This window comes from Ctenopharyngodon idella, chromosome 12, assembly GCF_019924925.1.
Source record: "Ctenopharyngodon idella isolate HZGC_01 chromosome 12, HZGC01, whole genome shotgun sequence".
Lineage (NCBI taxonomy): Eukaryota > Metazoa > Chordata > Actinopteri > Cypriniformes > Xenocyprididae > Ctenopharyngodon > Ctenopharyngodon idella.
In genome coordinates this window covers 31,154,517-31,176,959 of record NC_067231.1, presented here as the reverse complement: position 1 = coordinate 31,176,959, position 22,443 = coordinate 31,154,517, and the positions used below count along the sequence as shown (strand labels likewise).

Sequence of the window (22,443 nt, the reverse complement as noted above, 5' to 3'; positions counted from 1 at the left end):
ATGTTTTTAGGACATTTATGGATCTTGAGAGAGGAAATGTCATTGCTGGCTATGCAGGCCTCACTGAGCCATTGGATTTCATCAAAAATATCTTAATTTGTGTTCTGAAGATTAACGAAGGTCTTACGGGTGTGGAACAGCATGAGGGTGAGTAATAAATGACATTATTTTCATTTTTGGGTGAACTAACCCTTTAAGAATGTTTAGATATTTGTAATGGAAAACAAGACATAAAAATGCTAATGCAGCGAATATTTTTCTCCGTTTCTGCCCCATGGCAGACATCATCATCAGCATGGAACAACATTGTTAACAATCCCTTTAAAGTGTCATTTAGGATGGTTTGATCCAGAGAAAACACACTCAGATTCATTGTAGAAACGTAACACTGCTTTATTTCTTTAACATAACACTGAATGGTACATTATCCACACACACACACACACACACACAGTAGATGTGTGTATCTCTGGGTTGTGGCTATGCATGAGCACAGACAGAAGTGCTTAATGTTACAGGTGCAATAATAGAATATAATAATACTGTTTATACAACTAAACAAAATTTGTATTCAAATAAAGCATGTAAAACAGTTGCATATAGGGAGCCCGTGGGCTCAGTCATGGCCTTTATATTCCATTTGTGGCTTTTAGAATCAAATCACAGTCGAGATTATTTGTACCGCGTGCAGATATGAAGGATAAAGCTGCTCTCAGTAATGGACTGACCTCAGATCAGCTAAAGCACAACCTATAAAACTATACACAGAAGTGCAATAATCCATCACAACAGTCTTTGGCATGACAATACAGGTTACATTAGCATGTCCTGATTCATCGTTTTAGCATTTATGTCTTCTAAAAAAAAAAAAAAAAAAAACCTGAATCATTTATTTTGGCATAACAAACTGTGCAAATTCAGTCAAAATTAACACTATATTATATTCGTCTCTGGCCAAGCTTTCCTTTTGTTGATTGTCAAACATGAATTCGGTTTTAAACGAATGTTCTGAGTTCAATACAAGTTAAAGATGATGTCATATTGGATAATTTTGAATTAGTTCAAACACTTTAGGTTCCATTTGTTCATTACATGAACTAACAATGAAAAATAATTCTAAAGCACTTATTATATATGTAATATTTAATTTTATTATTTAATGGACCTGAGCTAACAAACTAACAATGAAAAGTTGTGTTTTTATTAACTAACGTTAACAAAGATTAATAAATACTGTAACAAATGTACTGCTCATTGTTACTAATGGGACATTATTGTATCCTGTTACAGTTGCATGCCAACTTTGACTCAACCAATGATGTGAGTTTGGGGGCGGGGCTATCTGTCTGACTGACCAATGAGTGTTTTGACCAAATGAGTCATTGCTTTTCTGTTTGTTTTAGAAATGACACACTTAACCTTAACTTTTAATGACAGCATTTATGTCATAACATCAATTAACCGGCATTGCATCAAATATTGATTTTGGCTCCTCGTTCTCAAACTCAAATCAACATTGCGTCACAAATGCTGTAAAGTTGTACTGAACCCAGAACGTTCCTTTAACATGACCTCGAGGGAATGTAATAAATACGTCCACCGTTAAGCATTACACAGGAATAGAAAATAAGGCTGGTCAGAAAAGCTGTTGCCAAAGACAGTCTGGCAGTGAAACACGCGTAACGGAATGTCCCGGTGGAAAGAATGATGAAATCTTGGCCCGGACGCTGCTGGTTTCTCACACGGAGACACAAACCAGCCTTCTGGAATAAGAGTCGTACACAGAGCTTTAAATAAAATAAACTTCACACAAACGTAACGCAGACGTACTGCCTGCCGTCATCCTTCAGCGTCATTAAGAACTAGTGTTTATATTGAGTTATAATGCATTTACAGCTTGTTATAATAATCGATACGCGTCTCCCCTTCAGATGAACGGTGAATAAAAAAAAAATCGTAGTTTTTGTGCTTGTTGAATATTACGTTACAGTAGCTGCTATGAAACGTTCAAATGCTGCGTCATACACTAGGATGGGCACAAATACCCCAACAATGAAAATACATTTCTTGCTTGACTTTTAAAAAAAAAATTCCGCAATACAAATCGCATTTTTTATCATCTGAAACGTGCTGTGATATTCCAACGCGACTTATATGACGTCAAGCATGCATTTGTGTTTGTTCTGGAAGACAGAAGTGCTCAAAATGACCTTGGAGTCCTGGTTCAGAGGCAGATGTTGATTTGTTTGGCTAACTCTCTCTCCAAGTCTGAAATCAGAGTGTCGAAGTCCTTCAGACTCAGTCGGCATGTGAACGGCGCGTCGAAGTCCAGAGCAAAGTCATCCACGTACAAACCGTCAGGTGACGGCCACACGTCCCGCTTCTTCTCCATGTCGTCGTCACTCTCGCTGCCCGCCACCTCGTCATAATCTGCCTCGTCGTTCGACAGGAAGTCCCGCCCACAGACGCTCCAGTCACCAGCGTAGCGGTTGCAGGGTGGGCTTTCCAGGCGGCCACGCCCCCTACGGGAAACAACCACCACATCCTGAACCGAGGGAAGCTCGACTCGCAGTGGCACACGCTGAGCTCGCCGCAGTGAGGAACTCTGGGATGCCAGAGACGTGATGACATGTGATTGGTCAGAGTCATCCGTCACTCGTCCTCTGGGTACTGCGAAGAAAAGGACATGAAACGCCGTTATATGCTTGACATGTGGCAGATGTGCAAGTCAAGCCGGCTTTATTTCTAAAGAACTTTATACAAGACCGATCGTTTCAAAATCAGCTTCACTGTAATAAACAGGAAAATAATAGAATCAGTGAGGCAAACTTCAGCAAATATGAGACTAATTCAAATTCTGCTGTAAAGAAGCTCTAAAAAAACAATAGAGTCATTATTTAGATCAGTTCAGTTCAGTTTTGATTCAATTCAGTTCAATGACTGTCGATGTTGCAAAATTTGTCAATTAATTTATAAAGCAGTTCTACAGAAGACAAGAGTCATTCAGCTCAATTCAGTTCAATATAGACTCAGTTCAGCGTTGATTCAATTCAGTTTAATATAGATTCAGTTCATCGTTGATTCAATTTGGTTCAGTGTTGATTCAGTTCAGTTCAATGTTGATTCAGTTCATTGCTGATTCACTTCAGTTCAATGTTAATTTAATTCAGTTCAGCGTTGATTCAATTCTGTTTAGTGTTGTTTCAATTCAGTTAATTGCTGATTCAATTCAGTTCAATGATGATTCAGTTCAGTTCAATATAGATTCAGTTCAGTGTTGATTCAATTCTGATTAGTGTTGATTTTATTCAGTTTAATGATAGTGTTGATGTTGCAAAATTTGTCAGTTATAAAACTAATTTGAATCAGTCATAAAGCAGTTCACTCGTTCACTCGCATGCATCAAACTCTAAACACGCGGCACATATTTATACTGATGTGGCATGCAAATCGCCAACAGCTGTCACAGGTTACTGAAATTCCTCCTGCATGTTGCACGTGTGCTGCATCATGAGAACATGCTTCAGCTACCACACGCAAGTCAAGGGTCGTAACATGATGCTCAAAGATGACCTTTCGAGACGCAGTCGATGATTATCAGATTATATGCATGACATTTCATTGCATGAGCGGTGCTGGAATGATAATCAAAACCAGAGGACATTCAGAGAAAAAAGCATGGATAAAATCTCCCACACATGACTGTGTTTTTCATGTGGAAAATTATTTTTTGCAGTGAAAGAAGAAATAAGTCAAACAGGTTCGAAATGACATTTAAGAGAGTAATTGATCATTTTTGTTACACACAAACTCACCAGGCCAGAGCTGCAGGAGGTAGTGCAAAGCCTCTATGTGTCGTTTAAAGTCCACGGCGCTGGCAATCTCTTCACTGTGTGCAAAGCTACGCCCTCCTCGACTGGCCCCGGACCCCATCATGGCCCCTGAGCCGGGTGCCGTCAGCCCGGCCTGCCAGGACTCCTGGGTGGGCGTCAGGAGGACCGGCCCGAAGCATACAGCCAGGTTCTGGCACGTCATTCGGTTGCTGTCGCTATAAGATGCCACCAGACTCAGATGATCCAGCAAGAAGGACAGAGTTGCCTTCAGAAGACACAAAATCAAACAGGAAGTTCTAAAGTTACTTCTGTGAGATATTCAACAAGACAGGATTTGATTTTATGCATCAAGGGATTTTCCTTTAGAATAACATGCATTGATGAATTGTTCGCAATGGGGGCTATATGTAGAATTCAAAAAGCCTTGTTATTAGCAACACCGGTGGCCGTAAAGTGAACTGCAGCCAGCGACTTATTTCTCATGCTCGCACTCGTGCACATGTAACGCACTTGATTCAATGCCCGATATACTCATGCCAAAGTTCTTGTTCATTCTTTGCTTAGAAGTAAAAAGTAATTAGAAATACCATAATTTGCTGCGATATCCTGTTAACGAACTTCTCTACGCTACTCTGCTGAGAGCGATGGTTAGATGAATATGTAAATATGTGCTGTGCGCTTTCCTCATAATGACTAAAACACAAAATGAAAATGGCATTTTCGGCATTATCCTAAACATTGTATAAGCATTTGCTTCATGTGTCATTGAACAGAAGCACATAAACGTCACATCTTTTTGATTTTCCCGGCAAAAACATCCCAAGTCCTCCACATAAAAATCAGTCTACAGGCGTTCATAGACAACCTAGGAAGCTGGGGAAGGTCTGTTCACATATTGGTAATAAAAAAAACAATTAAAGGGGACCTATAATGCCCCTTTCACAAGATGTAATGTAAGTCTCTGGTGTCTCCAGAATGTGTCTATGAAGTTTCAGCTCAAAATTTCCCACAGATCATTTATTATAGCTTGTCAAATTTGCCCCTATTTGGGTGTGAGCAAAAACACAGCGTTTTTGTGTGTGTCCCTTTAAATGCAAATGAGCTGCTGCTCCCGCCCCCCTTTCCAGAAGAGGGCGGAGCTTTAACAGCTCACGCTTCGGTCGCTCAACAACAACAAAGCTAGAAAATCTCACGCAGCCAAAATGACGAAAGTGTTCAGGCTTACATTGTTCAAACCGGAGTCGACACTGATGGAGAGACTCAGGAAGAAGTTACAACTTTTAGACGTTTCTGAATGGTTAGTGGATAAATTTATGTAGAGACTGAATCATGTTAATCTTTTGTGTTGAATTGACCCTCGTTTGTGAAGCAGTCCGGTGAAAAATGGCGGCATTTCAACAAAACTCTACTACAACAACTCTTCCTCTTCTCTAAAGCAGCCCAACATGGCCCCGCCCCCTTTGTTGCGTGTTCTCGGGGGCGGGGTTTATGTAAATTTTTGGGTTTGTGATGTCACCAACCCGGGAAGAAGCTTGTTTGTTCAGCCGTTTGGTGTAGTCCTTAAATAGAGAATTCTTTAAAAGAAAATTTCTCCCTTTGCATATGCTCAAACAACAACATTACACACTAACTAAAGTTAAAAAAGTGAAATCATAATCAACCACCCCTTTAATATATGAAAATTCTTACATATAGTCCCTTTAAGAAAGCAAATCAAGCCCATTTTGATTTCAAGGATGCTCAAACACAGTAAAATTATGCACACTCCTAAAAGTGACCCAAGCATTTCTAAATGAAGAACAAGAGATGAGAAAAGAAAGTATAAATGTTTGAGAGCAGGAGGGACGGACGGTTCTCATTCCCAATTAGTTTGTTTTGGACAATGCTGGAAACCCTCAGGCTGCTGGTTCTGCTGCTCACAAAGAAACCATGTACAGCGGCACAGAGCCAGACACACACACACACACACACACACACACACACACTCCCTCTCGCCCAAATACTTCAGTACTCTTACATAAAATCACATCCTCTCTTCCTCAGGAAGAAGCTCAGACTCACGTCTGGCAAAAGCACAGACAGCCGTGCAAGTAAGAAGACAATGAAATAGTGATAAACCGCTTAAGAAATAAATGACAAAAAATCTAAATGTTTGCATTTCTTATTAGATTTGTTTGCTCAGAGTTACCCCAAACTTTTGAACGGTAGTGTAAACAGAACTTTCATGACATGCATACGCCTTAAAGGTTCACAGACACTCAAACAGGCTCAGACTGGATGAATTACCCTCTCTGGTTCAGGAAGACACTGCAGCAGTGCCACGGTGTTTTGTGATCGCTGAGCGTCGCTGTCGTTTCTACAGGCCGGTCGAACCATCATGGCCTCTAATACCACTTCATACAGGGTCCTCGTGATGAGAGGAGACGGCAGCTCGCGCAGGTAGTCCTTTAGAATGCCTGACCATAAAATTAAAAAGCAATCCAGATTTTCATCTACAAAAATCCATACCTTCAAACCAATACCTTGAAGTACTAAGTAAGAAGCATGCTACATGAATATATTAGGTTAACTGACCGGTAATGACGTTGACGTCAGGATAGAGCTCGTCGTTTAAGGTAACTGCTGCACTGTCCTTCTCAAACGCATCGCGCAATTCCTTCTTCACTGCTGCGGAACCACAAAGACGATATAATCCCACCACCTACAGACACACAGAAACACATTCAGTCTCTTAGTTCAGACATTAATCAGTAGGACACATTTCTCAATACTTAGATCAAAACGCTTCGCAGTGATCACAACAGCAGTCTATGTGGATCATTTATCATTGCTTTGGCACATACACCATTTAAATTATATGAATTATTTTCTCACACAGAGACAACTCTGTCTGAGTTCGGCTCACCCTCAATCCTCTCCTCTCAATCTCAGAAACACACTTCTGAATGATCAGAGGCACTTTGAGTGCGGATGCCTCCTTCTCCACCAGGTGGCGCAGCTCCACCCCGAACACCGTAGGAGGAGGCAGGTCACTGAGGCGGGGGAACGGGGTCACGAACTGCTCCAAAAGGGTCAACTTCACATACAGCAAACCACGAGGCTCCAGACGAACACACAGCTGCTGACTGCGAGAAGCTGCAGGAGAGAGAGACCGAAAGAGAGAGAGAGCAAAGATAAACAGATAAGAGGCTCAGTGCAAGATCAAAGCCAATGAAGGGTACGGCTGGGTGGTATGGTTGTGTATATACACAGTGCAAGGGTAAAATTTGTTATAACGGTAGATATATTTGCTATCATTTCTTCCGTACTATGGCTTATGGCTTGCAACGTGACAAGTTACTACAGAATTGAACTGATACTTGCGATCTTAAAGGGATAGGTCACCCAAAAATGAAAATTTCATCATCATTTACTCACCCTCATGTTGTTCCAAACCCATAAGACTTTCGTTTATCTTTGAAACACAAATGAAGATTTTGTTATGAAATCTGAGAGAATTTCTGTTCCTCCATTGAAAGTCTGTTCACCCAAAACTCTGATGGTTCAAACAGTTTTAAAAAAAAAAATCCTTATGAATGGAGCAGTTTATTCCAATACCTCTAAAAAGACACCATCACTTTATATGATGAACAGATTTAATTCAAGCTTTTATTTCACAAATAAACATTGTTCAGCGAACATATAGAGAAGTTCAACTGTTTTTGCTTGATGTGCAAGAAACAGACCTCATTGGTTCTCGTAGAAGCTCAACCATGCTTATGTAACACGCTAGAACGAACCTCATTGGTTTGCTAATTTCAATCAGATTTTTCTATAAAAATATCTTCATTTGTGTTCTGAAGATAAATTAAAATCGTAGCGGTTTGGAACAACATGAGTAAGTGATGACAGAATTTTCATTTTTGGGTGAACTATCCCTTTAAAACAGCTTCAAAAATGGCTCATCCAATCAGAATTTAGAGAACTATCAATTTTGTGACTTGATTCGCAAATGAGGAGTTGTTCTCTTACCCTTGAAGAGGGGTGGTATAGCCACAGCACCCAGACAGCACACTCGGTTACGCGCGGGAGCGGCAGGCGCAGAAGACACGTTGTTTGCGCTGGGTGTCGTTGGCGTCAAGATGACCAGTTTGAGCAGCCGTGCCCTCTCGAGCTCCAGGTTAAAGGTGTGGTTTAGTGGGAGACACGCCCCTCGACAGGTGAGCAGGGACGTTCGTGCCCGGGTGACCCCGTCCACTTGAATGGCACAGAAGACTTCTTTAGTAGCGTCGTTCCGAGGGGGTCGCAGTAGCTCTTCGACTCCCAGCAGATGCACCGTGAGCAGCCCTGAAAGTCTCTGAGGGCAGCGAGGCTGATCCGTCAGCGAGTACAATCGGAATGACTCTGCGTCTGCTACAGCGAGTGAATCCTGTGGTCCACGGTGTGGTGGTGGCGTAGGCAACCCTTTTGACCCCTGACCCTTTGGCAGGAGTTCAGGTGAGTCTCCGTCGCTAAGATACCCTCCTTTACTAGCAGAGCGTGTTCGAGAGGATCGACGTCTTGGCCTAGCAGGTGCACTGGAGTCCAGGTGGTACTTGCTGATGATGTTGGATGATTCTTTGCGTGCATTTGGTGGTGAAGCCTCATCTGATGCTCCCGGTGCACTGCTGGCATTTCCTTGGCCCTGTCCATGACGCTGATTACGGGACGAGCGCAGGCTAAGCTTACGCCTTAGTTCTGGGAGTTTCCGCATCTTCATAGAGAGCCGCCGAACCGTTCCTGGAGACTTGATCCTGTCAATCACACTGGTGCCATTTCCACCCTCTCCTGGGCTTCTCTTTGGTGCCCCCGAACTGTCAGAGTTCACACCACTAGAAGAGCTAATACAGTCCGACTGTAGTATAACCAGATCTGAACCCAAAGAAACAAACTGTTAGAGACTTACAGGGAATTACAACTTTTAAGGTCCTACACCCTGACAGGCAAGCAGAAGTTGTACTAGTCAGTTTCAAAACATAGTGAGATGCCTTGCTGTTTCCTACCTACATAGGCAGCCCACTGGGCAACAGAAACCTGGAACCTTATAAACCAGGGGAGTTCAGTCCTGCTCCTGGAAGGTCACCTTCCTGCTGTTTGGCTCCAATACACCTGCCTGAAGTTTCTAATCATCCTGAAGACCTTGATTAGCTGGTCCAGGTGTGTTTAATTAGGGCTAGAGCTAAACTCAGCTGTAAGGTTGCCCTCCAGGAGCAACTCTGGCCCTTGAGATCCACTTTCCTGTAGACTTCAGCCCCAACACTTATCAAACACTCCAGAACATGCTAGTTAAGGTCTTCAAGATTACTAGAAAGCTACAGAGAGATGAGTTTGATCAGTGTTGGAACTGAACTCTGCAGGACAGTAGGCCTCGAGGGCCAGAGTTGTGCCAACTCCTGCTCTACGTAGGCAGTAAAACAGTGGTTCATGTGAAGTGCTCCAGAGACTCCACTCACAATAAATTCCGACAGAGTTTGGCATTAGTATGTCACTAGGCTAAAGACGTGATACTGGTTCATGAGTTAACACTTACAAATAATCAGATAGAATAAAATGTATGCGTATTTTGGAGAGGGCTCAGAATTTTGGCCTGAACCCAGGTTCTCTGGTTAGAGTAGTAACCAGGTGAGTGTGAAGAGACGGGGTGGTGGAGGGATGCAGAAAACTGTCGAAAAACGTAAGTTAGTCGGCTATGTGTATATTCCCCACGAACTTTGTTAATAAAACATCATTTAACATAAAAATACACACACAAATATTGGGTAAAGCAGTCAGTTTTTAATTATATTGAACAATTTGTGATGCAGCATATTCTGGGATTGCCTTCTCCACAACTGTTGTTGACTTAGAATTTGGCCAAAAGAAGGATCTTAAAAGGCAGCCCAATTATAATTATGCCGCCTACTTTTTGGAAGAGCCTCTGGAGCACACATATGATGCCTTAAAATGCTGTCTAGGTAGGCAGCTCACTAGGTTTTAGAAAAGAACTTATAATTACATGTAATGTGGTTGCTTTCCATCCCATTTTTTTGAATGCCAAGCACAATCAGCAAAACATAACACAGCATTTCTGTCTACTTACTATAAATATGATTTCAAAACAGTACTGCTCATTTTAAGACCAGCTTTATGTGGCTGGCAGTGCAGCTTAGTTTATGACAAACTCTTACATAATGGAAAACCTGACCATACCCGAACTATCCGCCCTGATGACGTCGACTTCAGTTTGAATGTCTCTCATTTGATGGATGCTGGTGAGGGTCAAACCCCCTGATCGTTTCTGGTCTCTTTTCTCCTTTGCCAAACCCTCGTTTTCTCTCTTTCTCCAAGGGTCTCCGTATTTTTCCTGATCTGCTTCTCCGCTGGCCCTCAAGTCGTCCTCTTCAGGAATGGGGTTGTACCAAATGTTTCCATCTCCATCTGGGCCCTGTCGCCACTCTGTGATTCTAGTTGGATTCTGGGCTTCATCTGAGGCCTGGGGCTTTCCTGTGGACAATACCCAGGCTCGACTGCTTCTGTCCAGGTGCTGGAGATAGGCACCTTGCCCAGAGATCTTTGCTGAGCTGGAAGAGACACACACATCCATATAGGTTGCAGATGGAGGGGTCAACTCTGGTAAACCGGCGTCAACTGAGCTGCACGGTGTCCTGGAATATCCAAACTCCAATTCAAGATCATTTCGATTTCTCTTTAAGCCATCCTCACTTAAAGTCCGTTGGCTCCAGGCCTGTTTTGAGACCTCAGCCTTTCCAGAGCACAAATCCCAGTCCTGTGGCCCGTAGACCAGACTAGGACACAGATCTGTGCTGGCAGGGTCTCTGCACGTGGAGGGAAGTTTGGCCCAGTTCTGTTTTTTGGAGACAGTGATCTGGGAGCGTCTGGTACACTCCTCCACGGTGGCGCTCTCTGTCTCAGCGTGGCCTGAGGTGGATGCAGTTGATGAAGAACTTTGGAAAAGGTCCACCTTTTCTGTCACTTCTAAAGCAGAGGAAAGAAACCAGCAATCATTACCATAGCAGGAGTATTTGGCCTTATTTGGTGTTGAAATATTTGTCTGGATTGGAGTGACTAACATGAAGAATAGATCACTGGAGACTTGCAACATTCAGAAACAGCAAATACCACAAGTAAAAGTGAAACTGGGGGCTATTAACCTTTACAGGGTTTGATTCCTCCCTAAAACAACATTTCTGAGATGAGTTTAGAGTGACGTACATGGACTAAGAGTAGAGAAGAGAGAGGGCGACTGGAAAGAATTAAAAAAGACCAAAAACAGACATCAAGAGGAGGGGTGAAGATATTTACCATCTCCTTTCCCCTTGCTCCCTCTCCCTCCCATCTGGCACATCTGGAAGTTTCTCCAAACTCCCTCCTCCCGTTTTCCCCTCTCTCTCTGTCTGTTCTTTCCCCTCTTGAAATTATGAACGTGGCTTGTGACACACAGTTAGCCAAATATCTTATCCAGTTCCAGAAGCCATGAATAACTCCTGTGTGTGTGCTCTGCGCATTATCTCCCTTGGCTTGCATGACTCTGGAAGTGCTGAATAAAAACATCTCTGTCGATCGCTCTTTAGTCAGCACTGCTCATGAGTGTGTCAAAACCATTGCTAGTTTACAAGGCCAAGACAACACTCCACAACCAAATGCCTAAACCACTAATGCTGCTTAAACACTGCTCAAAGATCTGACAAAAAGTTTGACAGATAGATATGTGCAAGTCTATTTTAGGGTGCGGAAAGAGCCAGATCAGTTGGGAACACAGCTAATTGGATTTTCGAGCACAGAACTGAACCCGCTCGTCTGAAGTTTTCTTTGGTCATTTGATGCCTACACCAGAGGAAAAGTTCAAATTCAATGTTTGTACGAAGTTTGACTTTTGCAGACCTTGTGAAGCACCACAATGCATTTGAAATGTTCTCTGTCATATAGCTTTCAATTAACGGTATTCAACTCCCACCCTACTTTTCTTTCTCAATTAATATCCTGGATCACTCTGAAATGTGTCACATTACAGAAGCCAAATTGACTTTCAGATGAAAACAGAAAAACACAGACCCCTTTATGCTTCCCTGAGCAGGAAGTGTTACAGTACGTTAAGTGGGCCAGCAGATGACTTCCTGTTTTGCCAAAGCAGCCAAGAAAAAGAGAGGGAGAGAATCAGAAAGCAACAGAGCTACACAAGACGTCAGACATATCGCAGACAAAAATGCACAGATAGACTGAGGGAAGGCACAGAAGAGATTCATTTGATTTACATTTAAAGGGGTGGTTGATTATGATTTCACTTTTTTAACTTTAGTTAGTGTGTTGCTGTTTGAGCATAAACAACTGCAAAGTTACAAAGTTCAATGCAAAGGGAGATACTGTATTTTCTTTTAAAGAATTCACTGTTTAAAGACTACAATAAACGACTGGTAGGGACTACAATGAGCTTCTTTCCGGGTTAGTGACATCACCCTAACTCTAAAATTTACATAAACCCCACCCCCAAGAACACACAACAAAGGGGGCGGGGCCATGTTGGGCTGCTTTAGAGAAGAGGAAGAGTTGTTGTAGTAGTGTCGTTACCATGCCATCATTTTACGCAGGACTGTTTTACAAATGAGGGTCAATTCAACGCTAGATTTGCACAAAAGATTAACATGACGGCACATGCTAATGGATGAGTTGAATCAACTCCACAGCAATTACATAAATTTATCCACTAACCATTCAGAAACGTCTAAAAGTTGTAACTTCTTCTTGAGTCTCTCCATCAGTGTCGACTCCGGTTTGAACAATGTAAGGCTGAACACTTTCGTCATTTTGGCTGCGTGAGATTCTCCAGCTTTGTTGTTGTTGAGCGACCGAAGCGCGAGCTGTTAAAGCTCCGCCCTCTTCTGGAAAGGGGGCGGGAGCAGCAGCCCATTTGCATTTAAAGGGACACACACAAAAACGGTGTGTTTTTACTCACACCCAAATGGGGCAAATTTGACAAGCTATAATAAATGATCTGTGGGGGATTTTGAGCTGAAACTTCACAGACACATTATGGAGACACCAGAGACTGATATTACATCTTGTGAAAGGGGCATTATAGGTGCATTCCCTGGGAATCGAACCCAAGACATTGGCATTACTAGCACCATGCTCTAATGTTTGTGCTACAGGAAAGCATATAGTCAAAGATGCAAAAATTAGGATGAAGAATAAAGGTACAAAAAAAAAAAAAAAAGAGACAACAAGATGCACACATAGAAGTACAGAAAGCCAAAACAGGGAGCGATTTCAGTGAGAAACACAGCTGTTGGGCTGCTGAGAGGATTTCAATGAGCGGTCTGTGTTGAGGGCTTTCCTTCACAGCTGGACACACACACTTAACCCTATTCACTATTCATTACAACACCCTAAAATACACACGCTCACACAAAGCACACTCTCACGGGCGGCACGCTGGACTCACCCTTCACCTCTGACGCTACCAGTCTGTGTGTGTATGTGTTTATGAAGCCTTTTCTGGGTTTAAACAGCACATTGATAAACTGCTCTGTCTCTATTTAGTTTATGACTGTAAATAGCCACATGCACCCCACCCAAGACAGACGAACCTTCACACGTAGAACTTCAGTATATTGAGTAGGTCGATTAACCAATCAGCAGATATTTGTCCATTTTTACATCACCAATAACATGACCAATTGGAGAAGTAACAGAAGTGTTAGTTTTGTTGGTCAATTGAGAGCCAAAATACATATAAATTTGCCATTTTTTAGGGTTTTAGATGTTGGTGTCTTCTCAGCTTGCATCAAACACAGATCAAATTTACCTCTAATGCACGACAGATTCATGCAGTCAACGAGTTTGTTGAAAGATAAAATGTGATGAATAATCCAAACTGAAAAGGTTTGTTTGCATGCTTGTTTATTTACCATGTTTGGCAGTGTGAAATAATTAGTGGAAATGTTTGCTGAGAATATTCACAGCGTAACGGTTAAAGAGTTTTTCCCAGAATGCCGATCCCTCCCCCCTTCAGTCGCCCACATCTCTGCAGGATAATTTGAGACATCCTGTCGCTGTACTGCTCTCTTTTGCCCCGAAAACACAAGCCAAACTATTAATAATCGCATCAGGAAAGACTAAAAACATGGAAGCAGATCTTCAGTTTCAGAACATTTATATCTCAAGGCATTAAGAGTTATTTCCTCTAATAGAGCAGCAATAATAAAGCCAAAATAAATATGCATGATCATTTAAACTGAGCATGCTTTTTGAGAGTGAGTACAGGCCCAATCCAGAGGGAAATACAATACTTTCAAGCCTCAGATCCCCCGTGTAGATGTTTCCTCTGAGAGCTCCAACCATCGAATCAGATCTGAGGAAAGTCTCTCACGTCCTCAGTCGTTAGATTGAGAGGAAACTCGCTTCTAAACATCTGCAGTCAATGTTCTCTGTAATTTTTCTTGTCTAATGGTCAGATCCTTCGACTTGAGCAGAAACACTAGACCAGTGAGAGTTCAAGAAAAAACAAACAATATGTTTCATCTGAAGGACTCGATGTGAACTTGAACAATCTGTGCTGTTCTAGGATGAGCTCCTTATCTTAACAATTAATCAGTGCTGCATATTCCTGCACATGATTTATCGCTGCTTCAGTTTCACAGAAAAGCAATGGACACGCGGCTGGACTCCCACTGAAACACAGTCCATTCATTTAGATCTGATACTGAAAATACCATTTTCCACACATTTTTGAGTCTGTGTTGAGTTTGTCCATCACAAGTAATGCAGATTTTATGCAATGCTCTATTTTTCAGATTGGAAGTGGGTCTCCTCTCGGTTTAGATCAGGATTATAGAATTAAACATCGGCCCAGACGCCACATGACAGATACGTCCCAGAACAGCATTATCAGTTTATTAGTATGACCAGACGCTGACAGCTGCATTTCTGCTTACATATTTTCACAGAGCGCCTCAAACCGCACATTACATTCTACTTCTGTTTGGAAGCAGGCCCACAAAATCAGTATGCTTTCCCGTAAGACCAAACTAAATTATTTTTTGTTTGTTTTTTGGAACACTGTAAGTATATGTTGTAAGCGACATAGTTAAAGGGGTCATGAATTGAGAAATCAACTTTTGATTTTGATATGTAAGAGGTCATCGTACTATAAGAATATCCTGTAAGTTTCAGAACTGAAAACTTCCTTGTTAGTCCAAAAACAGCTTTTATTGACACCAGACCCAGAGAACGACTGATCCTGGAATGTGTCTCTAGATAGGTGAAACTCCGCCTCCACAGAAGAAATCAACGCCTACTTCATCATTGCAGCGTTAGCCCCGCCCACTGGTGTGTTAGTGAGATGAGGAGGAGAGAAGAGCGATACAGGACTAAAATAACATTACCTTTCAAAGGATCCTAATGCAGGAATATGATTATTTATTTTCATCAATGTGAATGTCTCAGTTGAGCTTTATTTGTATTCGGTACATTTCACTGTGGATTCTTTGGTAAATCAATCGCATTTCGGTGCAAACAGACTTTTCCGATATGGACTCGACAGTAATGCAACAACATGTCAGTAACTGTGTTAATTCTGATGCCTGATCTGATATTAATGATTCATGTACAGTCAGATGATCTTTGTCTGTGTGTCAGTAAATCAAACTCAGCGGCCAACTTCACCATGTTTCTCTTATGAAAATAATCTATTATTAAACGGTGATTAAATTATATATAGAAAGCGATTAAAGAACGCTCCCTTTACAATCGCTGGAGCTGTCAATCAAACAGTGTGAGTTTATCAGGGACTGAGTTCTGGACTCAAAACTCCTGTTTTATTAAACGAATCTCTTAGTTACATTATTGATGAAAGCATTCATTAGTGTGCAGAAATTGAGTTCCAATGACGAGATCACTGCTTTCATGAGCTCAACAACATGTCTGTGATCGACTACAATGTTCATCACTGCAACCTTTCATGCCACGATCTAAATATAATGCTATAATCAACACTTTTCACGATTAGTTAATCTTGAGAGCTGTAATAATGAAAATGTGCTAAAAGTTTTCGAGAGAGTAATACTTAGCTATTTGATATGCAAAGATGTCAGCCAATCACAGCAGTGGGCGTTTACACTGAAGTCTCACACAGACACGCCCCTTAAAACAGAGCGTTCAAATCAGAGGATAAAATCAGGGAGGAAAAATGCCTTTTATTTCTAAATTACGACAATTTTTGATGTAAAAATCATACTAACATTATAAGTGCACCCCAGGAAACATAAAACAACACAGTTCATGACCCCTTTAAAGTAAATACAATAAATTAAATGAATACATGTACAAAAATAAAAATTATTTATATAAATTATTTTTAATATATATACAATAAATATATAAATTAATTATATACATTTATTAAAACTTTATATATATATATATATATATATATATATAAACTTTATATATATGCTTAATATTTATTTTTATTATATAAAATATAATAATATATATATATATATATATATATATATATAACTAAATTAACATAAATATATTAAAATGCTAAATATTTCCTAAAAATATTTATATATTTTGATGTATAAATAAATAAACAGATTAACAAACAAATAAATAAAAGAATAAATAAATATATATAAAATACCATGGTATAAACTATGGTATTGCCACAGTACTTTATTGAAAGCTCAGACAGCTGACTAACTGCTGTTCTCTGATCAAGCTGTGAATCTGCGCTTCCAGGAAGAACATCAGGAAAAGGAAGTCGTTAAAATAGAATTAACAACATAAATATTTTTCCTCTGAGAAACAGACAGCAAACCTGGACGAATCCTGCTGAAGCTACGCAGGAGATGTTGACAAAACTCATCTATTAATACTGACTGCAATGGTTTACGTTCAGTTATCTGCAGCTCTATTATTTTCAGCATTAGTGGTGTTTATGTATCTCATATCAAGCATCACTATCACTGTCACTGGAGGTTAGTGATTTGTATTAAACGACAACATGTAACTCATCCCACATGCTTGTCAAAGCCTGTAAGCTTACAGATAATGAACGAACAAATGAAATACTGAGTCACGATGATGATAGAGATCTGGTTTTGACTGGAGTTTGCACTTAAATCCTTTTGTATAAACAGTCAAGATCCTGAACCATTAGACGGCCACTAGAGAAAGAAATTATGAAGCAAAAAGACATATGAAGTGTGCATGTTTACATTCTAATGTGGAGCAGCGAGAACATGCCGTACTTCTCTGATGAACCAGCGTTCCTCAAGATGTCAGAATCAGTGCTGTTATCGTTAACTAAAGGCTGGAATACACGACTTAAAATCTGAACATCATTTCTGTAAAATCTGTCAACTTTCGGCAACTATAGCGTTGACTCGTCCAGACTGTCAGTCAGGGCTGAAGTCATGAAGTGTATTCCAGCCTTAAAACTATTATTTATATAAATAAACTTAAACATGATAAAAAATGTATCGAAAATGAGAAACGTTGCCGTCACAGCTAAATGAAACAAGTTGAATTTGAAATACTAAAAATGAGTAAAACTGAACTAAAATTAATTAAAGCTAAATAGAAATATTAACTAATAAACTGAACATATAGGGATGCACAATATTGGTATCTGCCGATAAATGCTCATTTTTAATGCTATCATTATCGATTCGATAAGAAAATTATTTTCTTCAGCTGAGACACTTCAGATTCACACTGTTCACCATGATGGTTTTGAATCACTTCGAAAAGGAAAATACAGTTAAGTGCAACATGTGCAGCACAAATCTGTCATATAAGATACATAAAATTATAATGAGAACATGACTGTAGCAGAATGTTGTGAATACTTTGTGTGCCCGTGTTTGAGCGCGTTGAATCAGACTCTCAAAGTAAATCAAAATTTTAATTTAGATTTATCGGCCAATATATCGGTTATTGACTTTCAAATATAAAGAATTATCGGTCATCGCTATCGGCCAATATATCGGTTATTGACTTTCAAATAAGTTATCACTATCGGCCAATATATCGGTTATTGGCTTTCAAACATAAAGAATTATCGGTTATCACTATTGGCCAATATATCGGTTATTGGCTTTCAAATATAAAGAATTATCGGTTATCACTATCGGCCAATATATCGGTTATTGGCTTTCAAACATAAAGAATTATCGGTTATCACTATTGGCCAATATATCGGTTATTGGCTTTCAAATATAAAGAATTATCGGTTATCACTATCGGACAATATATTGGTTATTGGCTTTCAAATATAAAGAATTATCGGTTATCACTATCGGCCAATATATCGGTTATTGGCTTTCAAACATAAAGAATTATCGGTTATCACTATTGGCCAATATATCGGTTATTGGCTTTCAAATATAAAGAATTATCGGTTATCACTATCGGACAATATATTGGTTATTGGCTTTCAATATAAAGAATTATCGGTTATCACTATCGGCCAATATATCGGTTATTGGCTTTCAAACATAAAGAATTATCGGTTATCACTATTGGCACAATATATCGGTTATTGGCTTTCAAATATAAAGAATTATCGGTTATCACTATCGGCCAATATATCGGTTATTGGCTTTCAAACATAAAGAATTATCGGTTATCACTATTGGCCAATATATCGGTTATTGGCTTTCAAATATAAAGAATTATCGGTTATCACTATCGGCCAATATATCGGTTATTGGCTTTCAAATATAAAGAATTATCGGTTATCACTATCGGCCAATATATCGGTTATTGGCTTTCAAACATAAAGAATTATCGGTTATCACTATTGGCCAATATATCGGTTATTGGCTTTCAAATATAAAGAATTATCGGTTATCACTATCGGCCAATATATCGGTTATTGGCTTTCAAATATAAAGAATTATCAGTCATCTGCTTTTAAATATAAAGAATTATTGGTTATCACTATCAGCCAATATATCGGTTATTGGCTTTCAAACATAAAGAATTATCGGTTATCACTATTGGCCAATATATCGGTTATTGGCTTTCAAATATAAAGAATTATCGGTTATCACTATCGGCCAATATATCGGTTATTGGCTTTCAAACATAAAGAATTATCGGTTATCACTATTGGCCAATATATCGGTTATTGACTTTCAAATATAAAGAATTATCGGTCATCGCTATCGGCCAATATATCGGTCATCTGCTTTTAAATATAAAGAATTATTGGTTATCACTATCAGCCAATATATCGGTTATTGGTTTTCAAATATAAAGAATTATCGGTTATCACTATCGGACAATATATTGGTTATCGGCTTTCAAATATAAAGAATTATCGCTTATCGCTATCAGCCAAAATTTGCATATCAGTGCATCCCTAACTGAAACTATTAAAATTGTTTTCAGTAATTGAAATAAAGTTGAAATTATATAACATGTTAAATGTTTAAAAAAAAAAATGTTTAGAAATGTTACCTTGACAGCTTAACGAAATAATACTAAAAAAATTACTAAAATTAAAAATGAATTAAAGCTAAAAATAGATATTAAAAAAAAAAAAAAAAACTAAAACTAATAAAATGCCAAAACCCCATGATAAAATTACTAAAATTAAACTACAATTAAAATGAAAACTGAAAATATATATATATGAAAAAAGATTTTAATAATTATGAGATACTGTAAATAATACTAAAATAACAACACTTGGAATATAGTGCATGAGTCAGACGGACTACTGGAAGAAAGAGAGAAAGAAAGTCATATGAGTTTGGAACATGATGATGGCAAAGAAATATTCCTTCAAAAAATGAACACGCATTCACAGAAGGCAATTCAATTCTTGGGAAACTGCGGATCTTTTTGCGAAGTGCTGCGGGCACAAACTCTGTGTGGCGAAAGTCAAAGATCAAGAAAAACAGACACACATCCAGCAGAAAGAGTTTTCTGTTTTGGACTCTCATGTGCTTCACAGATGGACAATGATGAAGCAGTCTGTTGACCCTCACTGATGAACACACACACACACACTCTCACACACACACACACACACACACACACACAGCATCAAGTTCCTCCAAGGCTGAACTCTTCCTCTGGGAAGCAGCGATACGCTCTCAACAGCCGTGAAGTTGCAGCTGGGATCAGTATTCCCAAGCGCAGAGTTCACATTCCTTCTCTCTCCGACTCTTATTCTCACATACTTTCAGCGTCGCTGTTTTTCCTCACTCATTCCTAATGGATGAGTCGGGCAAACTATATTCTTCTAAGGCAGCATCATATGCATCCTTTATGGACAATGCAATCCCAGAATGCATTGCAACATTTATGCATTTGGCAGATTCAAAACAAATAATGCAAAACAGTAATGTCAGATATCCCATATTATCAGCCAAAATAAAAAATGATGCCGATAAGATGATGTGATCTAACAAGTAAACTTTTGGTAAGGATACCTGAATGAGAGTTTTTGCTCAAAACTAACTGAAATGAAAAATTATTTGTTCATAATCCATGCACAGGGGAGACTTGGTGTTGTTTCCAAGCAAAGAAAAAAAAAAAGATATGCATATCAGTGTCAACATCGGCCAAAATATCGGCAAAATCCAATATTAAGCATTAAGAACTTTATCTAATATTGCACTTTTTTTGCATGTAATATGGCATTTTTTGATCTTTCATTTCAGTTAAGATGCTGCCTTAGAAGGGAGACAGTAACGCGTGTCAGACAGTTTACTCTACATCTTGTTCTCTGAATCTTATCAATATTTCTTGGTCTCATTCCTCACATAGTGACACACTGACTGTAGATCAGCATGATGACAACACACAGCCTGAGAGCAACTGCCACTGTTTACACACTCTCACACACACACACACACACACACAAGCCAGCCAGCAAACTGCTTTCCCTATTTTAGACATAACAGGCATGGAAAGAGAATGAGAGGGAGACAGAAAGAGGACTACTCTGACTTCTGCGACTATTGAGATCATCTCATGAACTCAAACACTGAATTATCATCCTACAGACCGCAGTACACTGATGGGAACGTGGTGTACAGTAAAAATACACATGAAAACAATCAAACTGATCAGTCTTTAAGATCACATTAAAGAAAACCAGAGCTGTGCGAACGAGCCACGAGGCAATAAAAACAGACTCGATCATCACAGTCACTTTGAGTTTGAATGTAATGTTTGTTCGAGTCAAGAAATTAATACACAAAAGATTCTTTCTGTGTGGGTTTAGAAACGTCATTCAGGTTCAAGTGAAAGTCGTAATGTTTATAGCAGACTAGACTCTTAAAAATAAAAGGGTTTTTTTCGCAGCAGTGCCATTTTTGGTTCCCCAAAGAACCTTTCAGTGCTAAAAACGAACCTTTTTTCTTAATGAAAAGAACATTTGAATAATCTGAAGAATCTTTTTCTGCTATAAAGAAATGGAAATGTAGACATTTCGATGCCAATAAAGAACCTTTACTTTAAGAGTGCATGTGTGCATATTCATGTACATCACATTTACTCCAGAGGAGGAACAGTGACGTTGTGCATCTACACAGAAAGGGAGCGACGTCAGGCTCCTCGACGCATTATGTAACGAACTCACAGCGGTGTTCTGGAGATCCAGCAGCATTAGTCAGCCGCTGTCCATCGACATCACCTCATCACATGAGAGAGGAGCATTAACGCTGCCTTACACCAGAGCACAGAGCTCTCTTTGTTAGATATACTGTAAAACACGAGCGTTTCTCCAAAAGAAACAAATCAATTACACTGACAGTCAAAGGTTTGGACACACTGTTGCTCATGAGCTTCAAAACTTTCCATCTAAAGGAAAAAAAGTTCTGTAGACAAATATAAATTGTGGCTATTCATTTTGACCTACAATTAGTGCATTTACAAAACTTTATATATATATATTTAATGGATGAATTGGAGCAGATATAGAAATCATGTATATTTAAAATCACCTGAAGAATGTGAGTTGGAAATAATTTAACACACATCTATGATAAATATATGGGTTTTCACGACTTCACTCTAATTCTGCTGTGGAAACAAAATGAGTGGATGTGTCTAAACTCTGGTAGATATATATATATATAAGAAAAAAGAATCCTATATATTATAATAACAGGATAAACATATAGAAAGTAGCCTATAGATGTACAGAGATGTTTTTAACTCTCTTTAAAACTGAGCCTAAGTCAGATCTACAGCAGCAAATTAATTTTTCATTTAGGTATTTCACCTCTAATCTGTTCTTCAGCATTTGTTTTAGTTTTAGAATAATAGTAGAATTATTATTTTGCATTTTTAACAAGGCTTCATCTGCACTGTAATAATAACAGAAGCATATTTAAACAGATTTCTGCAGCGGTCTGGCTGTGGTTTGTTCTCTCACCGGTGAGTTTGGGGTCCGTCTTGCGGCGGAATCGCTCTTTCGCCCGGAGTTTGGAGAAGGTTCGTTTGAGCAGCGGCTCGGCCATCACTGGAGCTCCGCAGACCCGCTCATTCAACTCTTCTGCGGGACTGAAGCTCCGAGAAACACACGGAAAAGCGGAGAGACTGAGCTGAAGTGCGGAGCTCCGCGACT

The 22,443-nt window shown here is 39.5% G+C and overlaps 1 protein-coding gene across 2 annotated transcripts; it reads right to left on the bottom strand.

Annotated features, from left to right (window-relative positions):
• Positions 1-368: 368 nt before the first annotated feature.
• LOC127523194 (rho GTPase-activating protein SYDE2) lies at positions 369-22,443 on the bottom strand. Of its 2 annotated transcripts, XM_051913627.1 has the most exons (8): positions 22,252-22,443; positions 10,041-10,826; positions 7,845-8,723; positions 6,739-6,968; positions 6,408-6,534; positions 6,120-6,289; positions 3,816-4,098; positions 369-2,670 (listed from the first exon to the last, which is right to left on the bottom strand). In XM_051913627.1, exons 1-8 carry the CDS (start codon positions 22,334-22,336, stop codon positions 2,225-2,227), a joined length of 3,006 nt encoding a protein of 1,001 aa, XP_051769587.1. In that variant the 5' UTR covers positions 22,337-22,443; the 3' UTR covers positions 369-2,224. The 2 variants fall into 2 exon arrangements, with proteins under 2 accessions (XP_051769587.1, XP_051769588.1); XM_051913628.1 differs by lacking the exon at positions 10,041-10,826 and having other exon boundaries at positions 22,252-22,386.